General features: G+C 35.3%; 1 protein-coding gene across 5 annotated transcripts in view; it reads right to left on the bottom strand.

Annotated features, from left to right (window-relative positions):
• IPO11 (importin 11) overlaps positions 1-16,843 on the bottom strand; it is a 220,575-nt gene that overhangs the window by 135,129 nt on the left and 68,603 nt on the right. For all 5 annotated transcript variants that reach the window (XM_063664841.1, XM_054488214.2, XM_063664844.1 and 2 more), the window contains exons 10-16: positions 14,706-14,898; positions 13,846-13,998; positions 12,555-12,598; positions 10,158-10,248; positions 8,674-8,721; positions 7,806-7,911; positions 3,873-3,999 (exon numbers count right to left, since the gene is read on the bottom strand). In XM_063664841.1, the coding sequence (XP_063520911.1) occupies positions 3,873-3,999; positions 7,806-7,911; positions 8,674-8,721; positions 10,158-10,248; positions 12,555-12,598; positions 13,846-13,998; positions 14,706-14,898 (762 nt within the window). The remainder of the gene's footprint in view (positions 1-3,872; positions 4,000-7,805; positions 7,912-8,673; positions 8,722-10,157; positions 10,249-12,554; positions 12,599-13,845; positions 13,999-14,705; positions 14,899-16,843) is intronic.

The following is a 16,843-nucleotide window of genomic DNA, read 5'->3' as shown; positions in this document are numbered from 1 at the left end:
GTAATCAAGTAGAGATACACAAGTAGGCCAGTGAAACGGCACAAATTCCAGAAACAGGTCCACATGTAAACATGGGATATGACAGAGACAGCTGTATGGACCACTAAGAAAACTATGTATTATTCAATGAATCACTGTAGTGTTGCCAACTTTATTTTTTAAAAAAGAAAGATAGAACCTTACTTACATCACACTCAAAAATAAATTCGAGGCAGAATAAAAAACCAAGAGTGAAGAAAAAGGATTTCTTTCCAGGCCCAGGGGCCAATGCCTGTAATCCCAACACTTTGGGAGGCCAAGGTGGGAAGACAGCTTGAGCCCAGAGTTCTAGACCAGCCTGGCCAACACAGTGAGACCTCGTCTCTACAAAAAATCAAAAAATTAGCCAGGCATAGTGGTACACTCCTATAGTCCTAGCAACTCGAGAGGCTGATGTGGGACAATTGCCTGAGCCCTGGGGTGTCGAGGCTGCAGTGAGTCATGACCTCACCACGGCAGTCTAGCCTGGGCAACAAAATGAGACCTTGTCTCAAAAAAATTTTAAAAAAAAGTAATCAATGAATCTATTAAAATGTAAAACCTCTGCTTAACAAAGACAATAGAATGAGACTGGAAAGAGAAAGAGGAATTCGACTGCATTTGTAATATTCTATTTCTTAAATAAAATATTTGAAATATATGTGGAAAATATTACAAATGAAAATATGGGTAACTGAGTGATGAGCACACAAGTGCTTCTTCTGTTAGTTGCTGAACTTTTTATTGACAAAATTCTTGCCTATGGGGTAGCCCTGCTCTTTCTATGGAGCAGCCAAAAAAAGAAAAAAAAATTAACAGCTACTTCTACTCCGTCACAGCCAGTCTCCTTCTAATAACAAAAGAATAGCACATGGACAACGGTATGTTAATCAGTATCAAATGTATCCCGATTCCTTAACAGCAGCCTTTAGGAAAGAGAATGCAGATTCTGAAAGCCAGAGAGGAATTCGATTCATCAGGATCTACATACTTGTGACACAGCAGAAGCAGTGCAGCAACTGGAGGAAACAACTTCTCCAGTTAGCACAGGACTTCACAAATTTTATAACATCAGAGGCCACTGGGCAGAGAATGTCTCTTACCTCTGATAGCAGTGTGACAATATAAAATTACTGTCTGATCTAGGGAAATATAATGCAAATAGAGTGACATATTTTTTGGTTTATTTGAAATATTGTTAACTTTTCCTCAGTGTAGCAATTTGACTTAATTGTGTGACACATATGTATACACATACATACACAATGTGTGTTTGTGTATATGTTTATATACATAAATGCATGTTTGCATATATATACATACATGTCTCTATATGGTTGTACACTATTGTGTATATGTATGCATGTATAAGGTATCTCCCCACATTATATTAGCTAGCATTTCTCAAAGGCTGAAAATTAAAGTGGTATGACTTACACATTCTTGATTTTAAATGTACTTTTTAAAAAGGCCAAGGTTTACAACAGTAACTGGGTGCCTTACTAAATAATCTTCTGAACAATTTATTGCAAAATAATAGTTACAGTATAAAACACATGCAAAACATGTAAACGTGAGATGTAGCCACCAGAAGATATAAAGGGCAAAGGCTGAACCTAAAGCAACATTTCCTCAAAGTATATTCTATGAATATTAATGTATTAGTCATGTGGGCTAGTCATAATGCAAATGTACTTTTTTCTTTCTCTTTTTTTTTGAGACGTAGTCTCTCTCTGTCGCTCAGGCTGGAGTACAGTGGGGCAATCTCGGCTCACTGCAACCTTTGCCTCCCAGGTTCAAGCAATTCTCCTGCCTCGGCCTCCCAAGTAACTGGGACTACAGGCGCATGCCACCACGCCCAGCTAATTTTTGTATTTTTAGTAGAGATGGGGTTTCACCATGCTGGCCAGGCTGGCGATCAGCCCGCCTCGGCCTCCCAAAGTGCTGGGATTATAGGCGTGAGCCACCACGCATGCCACAAATGTACATTTTTAAAGGCTCTGACCAGTTGTGTAACTAAGAGGCCCATTTGAACATTTATTTCAGAGTTTTCCAAACTTATCTGGCCATGAATCCCTTTCTCTCCAGTTACACTTGTTGATATCTGGTAGAATTCATGTTCTGTTTTTAAGGTGCTGGCTGAAATAATTCATTTTTCTCTTTCCTTTTTTAATAGACTCATTATAAAACAAGTCTAAGGCCCAAGCAATTTCTGGGCCCAGTGCAGTGGCTCACACCTATAATTCCAACACTTTGGGAGACTGAGGTGGGTGAATCGTTTGAGTCCAGGTGTTCAAGACCAGCCTGGGCAATGTGGCAAAACACCATCTCTACAAAAAACAGAAAAATCAGCCAGGCGTTGTGGCGCATATAGTCCCAGATACCTGGGAGGCTGAGGTGGGAGGATCAGCTAAGCCCAGGACACTGAGGCTACAATGAGCCGTGATAGTATCACTGTACTGCAACCTAGGCAAAAAAGAGATACTCAGTCTCCCAAAACAAAACAGAAAAAAGAAAAACTCCAAGCAATTTCTCTATTTCCCAAAGAAAGCTTAATTGAAATTTAACCCTTTTGTAACACATCCATAAATCATTTAATATCTTCTCTCTGACAGAAGGGCAAATATTTCCAACTAGGAAAGCAAAAATTTAAATCTTGGGCTTTATTCTAAAGCTATTACAGAAGAAAATTAATTTTAGCAAATAGAAATTTTAGAAGTAGCTAAGTTATATTAATAAATTTCTAGGAATGTAAACCCAGTAAAATGCCACAAGGCTCTCTTGTAACTTCCCATGCTTATAGTATTTAATAATTACAGAATGGTACTTAAATTCTCAAATTATTTACACAAAGCAGATAATACTTAGGTAGAAAATCCAAAGATAAGTTCTATTTGCCTTTGGAATGTATTGTGTTTCTGTAACAAATTCACCTATTTATGCTTTCCTTTAGTGAACACTACATGTAGTTTTCTTTATGTCAGCATATGTAAAAAAGGGAAGTACAGTCCAAGCCTCTCCTGACAGGCAAAAACCAGGTGGGTTCAAACTAAAAATAAAATTTGGGGGGGTAAAGCGAGGGAGACTGAGAAATGATTTAAAAAGATCTTAGCACAACTCAGCGGAGAAAAGAAATCACTTAATTTTACCTAAAACAAATTGAAAATCAGGAAAAGACAGCGAACATGTATATTAAGTCACTAATATATTCACCCAGGCCTATAGTAAAGCACCAGTAGGAAAAAAGAAAACTATTCTTTACAATTTAAACTTCTTAAAATCATAGGCCTGTAAAATTACTACTACTATTTCAGTAATTTTATAATAAAGCAGCAAACCTACTGCTTTGAAGGGGGAAAAAGCAATGAAGAGCTTACTATCAAGTTTTCAGTAACACAAAATCAACAATAATATATGAATACCACAAAGAAAGAAAAATTCCTTAAAAGAGCCCAATAATTCCAAAGGTTTAAAAAAAATTCTCAAAATGAGGGACAAAGAATCAACAGTAAAGATGAAATAAATTATGATGCTATTTCAATGCCAAAGTCTATCCTGAATTTTAAGAAGAATATGTAAGCTATAAAGGGATTTTTTTAAACTGCCTTTTTTTTCTAAGAAATTATAAATTACTTTATAATAGTAGAGCTTAATTTTTTTTTTCAATGACTAGTAATGGGAGGGGCAAACAAGAATCAAAAGATTTTCTACCCTCAAATCAAACTGCTCACCAAGGAATAACTAGTGCAGTGAAAGGCCATAAACATCATAAAGAAAGACATAAACTGTTATGAACTTGATGATTTGCACAGGTGAAACTTTAAAAACTCTTTTAAGGCACTTAAGAAACATACCACTAAATCTTGATCTTGAAGCAAGTTACAGATTGCTTCATAAAGCATGGGTCTTAAGTCAGACTTGAATTTCACAGAAATCCACTGACCGATGAGCCAAATCACCCTGCGTCGCAATGGCTTATACCTAAACAGGAAAAAATCATGAAATTAAAATGTTAAATATTTTAAGAGGTCTATTTATTTTAGTATAATGTATCATTTAAATCTAAAATGTAGTAAGAATACCATCTGCATTTTTAATATAAAAGCTTAAAAGCGGGTGTGCTGGCTCATGCTTATAATCGCAGCACTTTGGAATGCCAAGGAGGGCAAATCACTTGAGGCCAGGAGTTGAAGACCAGTCTGGGCAACATGGTGAAACCCCATCTCTACTAAAAATACAAAAATTAGCAGGGCGTGGTGGCATGCACCTGTGGTCCCAGCTTCTTGGAAGGCTGAGGCATGAGAATTCCTTGAAACCCAGGAGACAGAGGTTGGCAATAAGCCAAGATTGAGCCACTGCACTCCAGCCTAGGCAACAGATCAAGGCTCTGTCAAAAATTAAAAAAAAAAAGCTTAAAGTCTACTTCTAAATGTACCACAGTAAAAAATATTAACAATGAAGTCTTGATCTAAATAAATTAATATTATTAAAACTTTTAGTACTTAAAAATTCCTAGGCATATATGTTCTAACCCTGATTCTTTTATCTTAAAGAACCGCAATGTAGATATGTTTCATAAAAACCAAATCCATTTGTTTTTAGCTCAAGTAACCAAAAACAGTGGCAATGCCCCAAACTCTAAAACTGGAAAGGTCCCCAAAAATAATAATAAAGAAGCGCCTGTATTTCATTTTCTACTCCAATTCTGTTAATACTATGAAGATTATTTTCAGGACAATGTAAGAAACTTCTAGGCTTATATAAAACATTCATATAAATTTTGTGATTTCAACTAAGCTAATTTTTAAGAGGTACACAGTAACAGAATGTGACTCAGATTACCAAAATAACATATATTAACATTTGCAAAACATTTACAGTAGCATGTATATACATTTCTTTCTCTCATCATCTTCGCTAAAAGAAATCAAAGTTCAGGTAAGGAGAAAAATCATGCAGTTCAAAACATTTGTGTCCAAGAATTTCACTCATGAAGTACCTTCTTGATATTATGTAAATTTTAGTGGCAAGATGATAAATATTTTTGGGTATAAATGAAACACTCCCCCCCCCCCCAAAAAACTGCAATTTTAAAAGATGATCAAGCACACAGGAAAAAACTGCTCATTAAAGTTGCAAAAACTGGGCCGGGTGCAGTGGCTTACACCTGTAATCCCAGCATTTGGGAGGCTGAGGCAGGCAGATCGCTTGAGCTCAGGAGTTTGAGACCAACCTGGCCAATATGATAAAACTCTGTCTCTACCAAAACTACAAAAAAATAGCTGAGCATGGTGGCACACATCGTGGTCCCAGCTGCTCAGGAGGCAGAGGTGGGAGAATCACTTGAGCCTGGGAAGCAGTGATTGCAGTGGGCCAACATCATGGCACTGCACTCTAGCCTGGGTGACAAAGTGAGACCCCATCTCAAAAATTAAATAACATAAATAAATAAAGTTACAAAAAAAAGTATGTAAGTATTCCCTGCCCCCAAGAAGTTTATAACACACCTAAAGGAATTTAAAAACACAAAGTAGTGTACTAGGACTTTAGAAAAGGAAGAGAAGAAATGGGCAGAGACAGATGGAATCTGAGCAAGTCTTTGAGATAAACAATATTGGAGCCAAAGGGTGGAAAAATGTCATTTCAAGGGACAGAAACTGTTTGAACCAAGTGACACAGGCAGAAGTAACAACTTGTGTACAGAGGTAAAAGCACCAAAGAACCATCAATTTTGGGTTGACCAATTGACTAAGACCATATTAGACTCTGTTCCAGATAAAGAATATGAAACTCAGAAAGGTAAAATTCCAAACTCATAGACACGTCCAAACAGAGGTAAAATTATAGATCACTTTGCTATTTAATGTGTGCATTGCCTGATTTTTCCCAGACCTACTAAGTCAAAACCTAAACTTTAACAAGACTACCAGGTGACTCATATGTACATTAAAGTTTGAGAAACACTGGTCTACATCAGCTTCGACCATTAGAAATATAATGCAGGCCACATATGTTATTTTAATTTTTTAGTACCCACATTATAAGAGAAAAACGAATAAAATCTTATTCTTTGGGAGGCCAAGGCAGGCGGATCACGAGGTCAGGAGATCGAGACCATCCTGGCTAACAAAGTGAAACCCCGTCTCTACTAAAAAAAATACAAAAAAAATTAGCCGGGCATGGTGGCGGGCACCTGTAGTCCCAGCTACTCGGGAAGCTGAGGCAGGAGAATGGCATGAACCTGGGAGGCGGAGCTTGCAGTGAGCCAAGATTGCGCCACTGCACTCCAGCCTGGGCAACAGAGCAAGACTCCATCTCCAAAAAAAAAAAAAAAAAAATCTTATTAATATTTTTACATATCCCAATATATCCAAAATATCCTTTCAACATGTAATCAATAAATATTTTACATGGCTTTAAATTTTAAATTTAAATTAATTAAAATTGGAAAGTTGTTTCCTCAGTTGCACTAAGCACATTTCAAGTGCTCAATAGCCACACGTAGGGAGCTTCTGCACTGGACAGTGAAGGTCTTATACTAAATAGCCTCTAGGGTTTAAGGACAACTAAAATACACATTTTTTTCGCCAATGAAAGCTTTCTCTCCATCAAAGGCTCACTAGCTCCCTGAGACTAAGTCAGAGTCTATTTATTTAACACCGCCTATAGGACATGGCAAATTCCAAGTGTTAAAAATATATGTTAACTGAATAAATGATTGAATAACTGAAGAGATAAACAGCTACTTACTGGTAAGAATTACTTTTAGAGTATCTCCAGCTCTACAAATTCTGTGGCTCCAAATGTGACCTTCTATGCATTCATTAGTTTAGTTAACAAATATTAACTATCTATGACTATATGCTAAGTATTCTGATAGGCCCCAGGTATACTGAAGTGAATCAGTAGAAGTGTATCCTTCAAATTAAGAAAAAAGCCCCTTAGAATTTTTTAAAATTCTCCAATTTTAAACTAAGAAATAATTTTATAAACTATGAAAGAGGTTTTTCCTTTCATTTTATGCATTCAATACCTAAAATTTAAGTAAGTAGACAAGTGCTTAAATGTATATAAAACGTAAGAATTGGGCTGGCCAGGTGTGGTGGCATGCGTCTGTAATCCCTGCTACTCAGGAGACTGAGGCACAAGAATTGCTTGGACCCGGGAGGTGGAGGTTGCAGTGAGCTGAGATTGCACCACTGCACTCCAGGCTGGGTGACAGAATGAGACTATTTCAAAAAAAACAGAATTGGGCAAATGTGCTATTAAATGTACTAAATTAATTCATTTCGTAATTCATATTACTAAATGTAATATGAATCTGTACTATTTAATCAGGTACCTCAATTAGAACTTAGAAAGGGTATTCAAATATTTTTGCCATGATATCTCTACATCCTACTCTACTGTCTCCCCAGAGACTAACAGTATGCATTATGTGATCCCAAGACACCTTTCACAGATGTTACTTTCATTAGGCTACTTCTGACACTAGGCATACATCCTGCTAAGTTTCCAACTGTCTTTCTCTTAGGCACAGTTTCTTGAACTCAGAGACCTCCATCCTCCCTCATCTTTGCATAAAGCCCTCCTTTTCTCCTGCAAACTACCTGATATATCAAATACTTCCTAGATGTCAAAATTCTTATTCCTTTCCACATAAGACATTACCTAACTCATACAATTGCATTTTTTAAATTGTAAGCCATTTTAATGCCTTTCTGTCTTCATTAATAAAATAAATAAGGTAAAGTAAGTGTATAATAAATATAAAATTTTATACTTGCCTATTGTGAATGACTTGTAATTCTGGAAGAAGCTGGTTTTTAAACCACTGATCAAAATCAACACTGTCAAAGAGCTCATAAGCAGCTAATCCAACAGCATTATACACTGAGAAGAAAATTTAAGAAAAAAAATTAAAGGTTTCAGATATCAGATCTGCAAATTAGTGTATGAAACATGTTAATTAAAGGAAACACACAATATGCTAATCAGGGAAATTATTTAAGTAGAAATAATTTAAGTAGAAGAAATAATTTATTTTAGAAACACTATTTTACTTCATGTTTTTCCTAAATATTCCTTACTACTTTCAAACAGATAATTCAATTCATTCTAAAATATTTAAGTCCAACTATAAAAATTATAAAATAATGCCTGCTTCTAAAATGGATGTAATATTTTATGATCTGGTCCCTACTTAACTCTCTCCAGCCTCAACTCAACCTTTAACCCCAACGTTCCAGTTAAACCAAAAAGTCACAATTCAAATTCTAACTGTGCTTCCTCCTCTTTCCTTCAAGTCTTTGTACTTATTGCTCCATCTCCCTGGAATGCACCACCCTCTTTCCACCACCACCTCCTCACACGTGTAACTCCTACTTATCCTTGTGTTCTCCCATTACACTTCTTTGGGAATCTTTCCTTAGACACACCAAACTACCTGGTGATCATCACCTACTTTAGCATTAACTATCCTGTATAGCATTATTATAATGCATTATCTGTTTACTTGGTTATCTCCCCAATCAGATTGTTCCTGTATTTTAGTTACTCTTGTATCTCAACACCCTCAGCACAAAATCTACCACAAAACAGACTCTCCAACTACTGAATAAATAAATGCTTCTAAATCACTTAAGTTTAACATACCAGCATCTTTGATTAACAGTGCATTCATATCTTCCACATTTGTGGGTCCTAAAAAAATATATATATATACAGGTATCAGTAAAAGCAAATAAAACTAGTTTTTTACAAAATTTATATTTAAACACAATTTGTTAGTTTCCCAATTCAATTAAGTATAACACATTTCATGGTGTCAAAAATGGACACAAGTACAAAGGGAAAGTCTAAGTTTTATGATTATCATTAGAGAACACAGGATTAAAAACCATTATAGCATATTTGAAAAATGTTATGACAAGCAATATTCTAGAAAATATATACCACAAAATGCTAATGTGCTATATACCACAAAATTATTTTTTTTGAGACAAGGTCTTGCTTTGTCACCCAGGCTGGAGTACAGTGGAGTGATCTCAGTTCACTGCAGCCTCAACCTCCTGGGCTCAAATGATCCTCCCACCTCAGCCTTCTGAATAGCTGGGACTACAGGTACTAACCACCACCAGGCCCAGCTAATTTTCCTAATTTTTGTAGTGACAGGTTTTTGCCATGTTGTCCAGGCTGGTCTGGGACTCCTGGGCTCAAGTGATATGCCTACCTCAGCCTCCCAAAGTGCTGAAATTACAGGCGTGAGTCACCATGCCTGGCCAACACTCATTCTGACAACATGCTCTTCTCTAGGATACACCACTACACCTGGCATTTTTACAAGGCTTTTACTTACTCATATCCCTATAGGTGAAAATCTCAGGTTCTGTCCTTGAGATCCTCTTTTCTTTTCCCAAGGCTCCTTATATACATGCACTCCAAAAGTATATCTCTATCTCCTACCACTTCTAATGAGGTAACTGTTTCCTTGTCATTAAGGCTCAAAAGTTTAGGATCATCTTTGATCACTTTTCCTTGCCTAGCACATTCAATCAGTTGCCAAAAGTCAATCAAGTAACAATAGTTACTGAATATGCCCAGCACTGGGAATAAAGTAGAAACAAAACAGATGTGATCAATGCCCCTAGGACTTCCAGTCTAGCAGAAAAGACAGAAATCATAAATCAATATTAGTTAATAGGCAGATAATTAGTTACTTGTGTACAAAGTGCAATGACCAAGTGTCAAAAATTCACATCATCATTTTCTCTCAAATCCATAATCAATTATTTCCATTCCCATTGCTACCATTCTGAGAGGCTAACATTATTTTAACCTTTTCTCACTATTTCTCACAACATGCTCCAAACAGACTTCCTGCAAGCAGTATGACTACTGTTTTGCTTTTGCTTCTATTGTATTTATTACAGGAAAATTTATCATCTTCCAAACTATAATTCAAGGCCTACCTCAAATGCCACCCCTTTGGAAGATAGTAAGTTTTAAACTGTTTTTCTCAAATTCATATTCATTATATGACCCAGGAAACAGTACAGTATGCATTGTAGGCACTCAGACTATTTCTTAACTAAACGTTAAACAGATTAACTCAAAGTTAATCACAAAACATGCCTTACCTTGAAGTGTATGCATCATTTCTAGAAGTACAGGAGTAAGAGTCTGATTATATTCATGGAATATATCTATAAATAATACTTCAGTGCATGGCTGGAGAGAGAAAAATACAAATTTCTCATCAAAACAGTTGCATACTATATTGACTAATTCTTTAATAAAGCAAATACTTAATCTTAAAATTCTATAACTTTGAAAAGGTGTCCAACTTTTGATTTGTTTAAAAAAAAAAAAGTAAGGTTACCAATTTTTTGTAACCAACACAAAGGAAAACAAAATCGAATTATAATTAATAAAAGAAAGTTGATTTCTTTATTTCAATTATTTCTTATTACGCATTCAAAAACTTAAAACTATGGCAAGCAAAGTGTACATTTTAAATTAATCATACCTTAAATTTAAAAGGCATTCTGTAGCCATTCATTTATAGTTCAGTACCATAAATGGCTGAATATCCAAGATTCTTTTTTTTTTTGAGACACAGTCTCACTCTGTCACCAGGCTGGAGTGCAGTGGCTCGATTTCGGCTCACTGCAACCTCCACCTCCCGGGTTCAAGTGATTCCCCTGCTTCAGCCTCCTGAGTAGCTATTATGTATTTTCTTAGCAATGATATAATAAGCAAAAACAGGAACTCAAATTTGCCAAATAAAGTAGCCTTTCTCTTAACAAACACAAGCAGTAACAGAAATTAGCATTAGCTACATTTTAAAAAATGATTCATTTGGTTCTTAAAAGTACTGAATCATTTCACATGGCATGCTGGTATCAAGACATCTAATGTACCCCATAAGTGTGTACACCTACTATGTACCCACAAAAAAAATTTTTAAATAATTTTTTTATTTAAATTTTAAAAAGGAATTTAATCCCTAGATCGTTCACAATATTTAAATTTTTTCATTAAATTTTTAAGGTATTGTGTGGTGTTTTAAAAGGAACATTATAGATATACACACTGAAATAGAGTCAGAGGATGTGTCATCTCAGATAATCATCAACACTGGGAGATGTTTACAGGAAGCTAAAGTAGCCATGAGTTGATAACTAATAAACTAGCTTATCATGAAGGGCTCATTATATTATTCTATTTTTTAATATGTTTAAACTTCTCCATAAAAGAAACTTTTAAAAATTAAAGGAATGAAATTTTTTAAAGTTTTAAAATCACCAGTAATGTCTCTGGTTAACAACTGTAAGTTTATGAATCTAAAAACATTAAAGATAACATTTTTAGAAAACAAATAGCAAATTATGTAAATTATGGAAGCGCAAATCTTAAAAAGAACAGCTCAAATATCACATCTGGTAATGGCAAAACATTCGTCATATTAATAAATGTATTGTAAAAGTATCGTATAACTGAAAGCAATGGGCTAGTCTCTGAGAATCACATGAAGTGGTAAGAGAAATAACATACCAAAAGAAACTTTACTAATGAAATACATAGAAGGAAAAAATTCTAGCTTAAGAATGGCAGCTTTCACTTTGACAAACATTTTCTATTTGTGCAATGACAATTATTTCCTAAGCAATGTACTAAAAGATGAAGAAAAAATTTGTTTTCCAACCCCAAGTTAAACAAAAGAAAAGGCCGGGCACAGTGGCTCAAGCCTGTAATCACAGCACTTAGGGAGGCCGAGGCGGATGGATCACGAGGTCAGGAGATCGAGACCAACCTGGCTAACAAGGTGAAACCCCGTCTCTACTAAATAAACAAAAAATTAGCCAGGCATAGTGGCGGGCGCCTGTATTCCCAGCTACTCGGGAGGCTGAGGCAGGAGAATGGCGTGAACCCAGGGGGCGGAGCTTGCAGTGAGCCGAGATGCACCACTGCACTCCAGCCTGGGCAACAGAGTGAGACTGTCTCAAAAAAAAAAAAAAAAAGAAAAAGAAAAAAACTCAGATTAAATGTCATAATTTAATATGAATATAGTTTAGTTTCTTATAAACAGTTTCTTATCGGTCTGACTTAATGTTGGGAATCTTTAATTTTTTTTTTTTTTTTTTTTTTAAGAGACAGGGTTTTGCTTTGTAATCCAGGCTGGAATGCAGTAGCATCATGGCACAATGCAGCCTCAACCTCCTGGGCTCAAACAATCCTCCTGCCTCAGACTCCTGAAGAGTTGGGACTACAGGTGTGCGCCACCACTCTGGTCTAATTTTTTTTTCCTTTTCTTACTTTTTGCAGAGACAGGGTCTCACTATGTTTACCAGGCCGGTCTTGAATTTCTGGCCTCAAGCGATCCTCCCGCCTTGGCTTCCCAAAGTGCTAGGATTAAAGTGTGAGCCACCATGCCCAGCAAATGTCTGGAATCTTTAATAGAGTGTCATTCTCTACTAAGAGCTTTAGAAGGATTAAGCTTTCCCCTATCAATTTTTCTTGCAATTAATACTTACCCTCAAACTATATTTCCAAGAATCTCCTCCTGTTTCTTCCACTGCTGCAATTAAAAATATGTAATAATGACATTTTCTACATCTTGGTTTAGAAAACAAAGATTTGAACAACATCAGTATAATATTTCTGTGAACTGTTTTAAACATAACATTAAGAGCAAATCCTTGGGAACACAGGCCTTACACAGATTTTGTTACTATATGCTACAGATCACAGCTGTATATCTCACAGTCATCTATTAAGTGCTTACTATATCCATAAGCATTCTCATTTTCGATAAAAATTCTTTATGGAAAAAAGCTCAAAGTAGTTGTCATTTCCAGGGTATCTGCTATCACCTGATCCAATATCACTACAATTCTGAGAATCATTTCATTTCAATACAGTAATCATGTTTCACTAGGTACAATGATTACTCACACTCTCCATAAATTACTTGTAAAGAAAAATACTTCAGGGCTCTTAAAAATTTAAGGACTCAATGCTTCATGTTACAATATTGTATGTACTGTATAAAGAAAGCAAATTGAAAAAAGATGTTTCAAAAAAAGCAAAAAAAAAAACAACAAGAAAAGACATGTTCTACAGTACAATCCTGTATTAAAACTAAAATTACTTTTAAAAACCAAAAGCATGGCGAAGATAAGTATTACAAAAACTTTTGGGCACTGTTAAAATATTAGGAAACGTGTAACTACACAAGGGCATGCAACCAAAGAGAAAAGGGAGGCTAAAATCTAGCCTATGTCCCACCATAGCTTAAGTAATTCACATACAAGTACTTTATTACACACATGATTCCTTGATTTTCTATAGCAAGGGTCCCAATAGACTTATTCTACTTATCTATCTAGTACTAAAATTCAAACAGATATAAAGATGTCCTGTCCATAAAAAAAAAATCTATTCATCAAAAACCTCCAAATTTCTTTGCAAGAATTTCTACAAATAAAAAATAATATGGAATGAATCACAAAATAGAAACTGACCTGATAAGAGAGAGTTAATTTTATATTTTTGTTTGAAACTACATGATATATTTGTAAAGGAATCTAAAAACTAAAAAGGTCTTTTCCTGGACAAAATTCTACGTCATATTTGCATAAGTCATTCATTTTCTGCTTCTCAATTTGTTCTAATGGATAACAACGAAAGAATAAGTTAATTTTAAAAAACCAAGATTTCCAGATCAAAAGTGCTGTATGAAATACAATATTATACCTATCACTCAAACAGATATTTATAGAAAGGGGAGAAAAGTCATGCTAACACTAAAAAATTAATTCTTACTAAAGCCTTCTGGGTCTTCTTCCCACATTGTCAGTTCTTCTTCAGTTAATAGAAAATAATGAGAGACTAATCTTCTACATATCTCTGTCAAAGTAGGATATGTGAAGAACGCCATCTTAATCTTATGGGCTTCAAGAGTTTCAGGGCTGCTATCTGGAAAAATGAAATTTCCAAGTTAATTGTATGGCCAAACATTGTAGCTACAATGGATTATGTAACTTAAATAAATAAAAAATACCCTCTCAGGGAAGAAGATATACTTGTGTATAAATTTTCATTTTTATTATAAACAAATCTCAAAGATACTCCTTCCTTACAACACACCCACATCAATCTTGCCTCTGGCATTACAGCTTATATATTACCATGTAATACTACCACGGCATACTGAAATAACTTCCTCATAACGTAGAGGGTGTTGGGGGGTGTGCATGTGTTTCTCTCTCCCCCACCAATAAGACTTCTTCATTCATCTCGGCACACACGCATATGAATGAATTCCAAATAATACAACAATATAACCTGTCTAGAAACAATCACACTTTATATAAAGTCAGAGAAAACTTTTATTTGTTCAAATGAATACACCCTACAATATGAGCTGCGGTGATACCTAATTCTTAAAAGTCCCTAAGCTTCAACCAATTTGTGCTATAAAAAATGGCTTATTAAATACACTATGTTGTTTTTAAAAGCTAGTATAAACATACTAAAGCCTATAATCCTTATATCTTTTTCATGTGCCAGCAACAATTTATTTTTCAGATTAAAATAACATTTTTTAAAAAGTTTGTAATTATAGCAATTATATCACACTTAAGATTAAAATAATTATTTTAAACTGCCAATAAAGGAATTACCTTCAAAATTTTTGGATGGCTTATAAGCATAATTTTTGACAATCATCTTAATAAGATTCATACATTGGACAATGAATCGTTCAAATGTAACGCCTTCACCAACTTCTGTAAAAACATAGCTTACAGAAAATTCCAGTGATCTCTGAATTAGAGGAGTAAATGAAAAGGGATGCTGATCCAAGAAGTCCAAAAGCTATAAAAAAATAAAAAATTAAAATTAAAATGTATTTTCCCCAAATTCATATTGGAATATAATCACTCCAATTATAACTTTACTAATAATCATTTAGCAGTTTGAACCTTAGTGTGGAGTCTACGTTCACTCAGTTTTACATGTATCATAACTCTTCTTGAGGCACATCATATAATGAGGATTATGTTAGATTATATCTGATAATAAGAACTTTCTATTATTTTCAGTACAGAAACCAAAACAGACCCAATTCATACTTAATTTTATAACAATGGGTAAATATGATACAAAATGCTTAAATATACTAGACCTTTAAAAGTAATAGACTAAGGTAAAGAATTTAAATATTATCTTCCCTTTCCCATATGAATTATATTTTAATGTATCAAACAGCTGAGGAGGGAGATGTCTTCTTTATAGAAGAATTTCAGCTAATAAATGCAAAAGGAATAACAGAATTAGAATGCCATCATTGTGTAACTCCTGATCAAATAATGGATCTAGGCAAATGATGATCAACAGCTGTTAAAATAAGAGAAAAGCTGCTGAGGAAATTTGATAGATCACTCATCAATCTTAGCCACAGAAAAAGAAACCAATGAGAACAAAGACACAACATACCAGAGTCTCTGGGACACATTTAAAGCAGTGTGTAGAGGGAAATTTGTAGCACTAAATGTCCACAAGAGAAAGCAGGAAAGATCTAAAATCGACACCCTCACATTACAATTAAAAGAACTAGAGAAGGAAGAGCAAACACATTCCAAAGTTGGCAGAAGGCAAGAAATAACTAAGATCAGAGCAGAACTGAAGGAGACGGAGACACAAAAAAACCCTTCAAAAAATCAATGAATCCAGGAGCCGGTTTTTTTGAAAAGATCAACAAAAGTGATAGACCACTAGCAAGACTAATAAAGAAGAAAAGAGAGAAGAATCAAACAGACACAATGAAAAATTATAGAGTATCAACACCAATCCCACAGAAATACAAACTAACATCAGAGTACACTGTAAACACTTCTATGCATATAAACTAGAAAATCTACAAGAAATGGATAAATTCCTCGACACATACACCCTCCCAAGGCTAAACCAGAAAGAAGCTGAATCTCTGAATAGACCAGTAACAGGCTCTGAAATTGAGGCAATAATCAATAGCTTACCAACCAAAAAAATCCCGGACCAAACAGATTCACAGCCGAATTCTACCAGAGGTACAAAGAAGAGCTGGTACCATTCCTTCCGAAACTATTCCAATCAATAGAAAACGAGGGAATCCTCCCTAACTCATTTTATGAGGCCAGCATCATCCTGATACCAAAGCCTCGCAGAGATACAACAAAAAAAGAGAATTTTAGACCAATATCCCTGATGAACATCAATGCAAAAATCCTCAATAAAATACTGGCAAACAAACCGAATCCAGCAGCACATCAAAAAGCTTATCCACCATGATCAACTTGGCTTCATTCCTGGGATGCAAGGCTGGTTCAACATATGCAAATCAATGAACGTAATCCATCACATAAACAGACCCAAAGATAAAAACCACATAGACTATCTCAATAGATGCAGAAAAGGCCGCCGACAAAATTCAACAGCTCTTCATCCTAAAAACTCTCAATAAACTAGGTATTGATGGAACCTATCTCAAAATAATAAGAGCTATTTATGACAAACTCACAACCAATATCGTACTGAACGGGCAAAAACTGGAAGCATTCCCTTTGAAAACTGGCACAAGACAGGGATACCCTCTCTCACCACTCCTATTCAACATAGTGTTGGAAGTTCTGGCCAGGGCAATCAGACAAGAGAAAGAAATAAATGGTATTCAATCAGGAAAAGAGGAAGTCGGCCAGGCGCAGTGGCTCATGCCTGTAATCCCAGCACTTTGGCAGGCCAAGGCGGGCAGATCACAAGATCAGGAGAGCGAGACCATCCT

Source organism: Pongo pygmaeus, chromosome 4, assembly GCF_028885625.2.
Source record: "Pongo pygmaeus isolate AG05252 chromosome 4, NHGRI_mPonPyg2-v2.0_pri, whole genome shotgun sequence".
Classification (NCBI taxonomy): Eukaryota; Metazoa; Chordata; class Mammalia; order Primates; family Hominidae; genus Pongo; species Pongo pygmaeus.
This window is presented reverse-complemented; position numbering and strand designations above follow the sequence as displayed.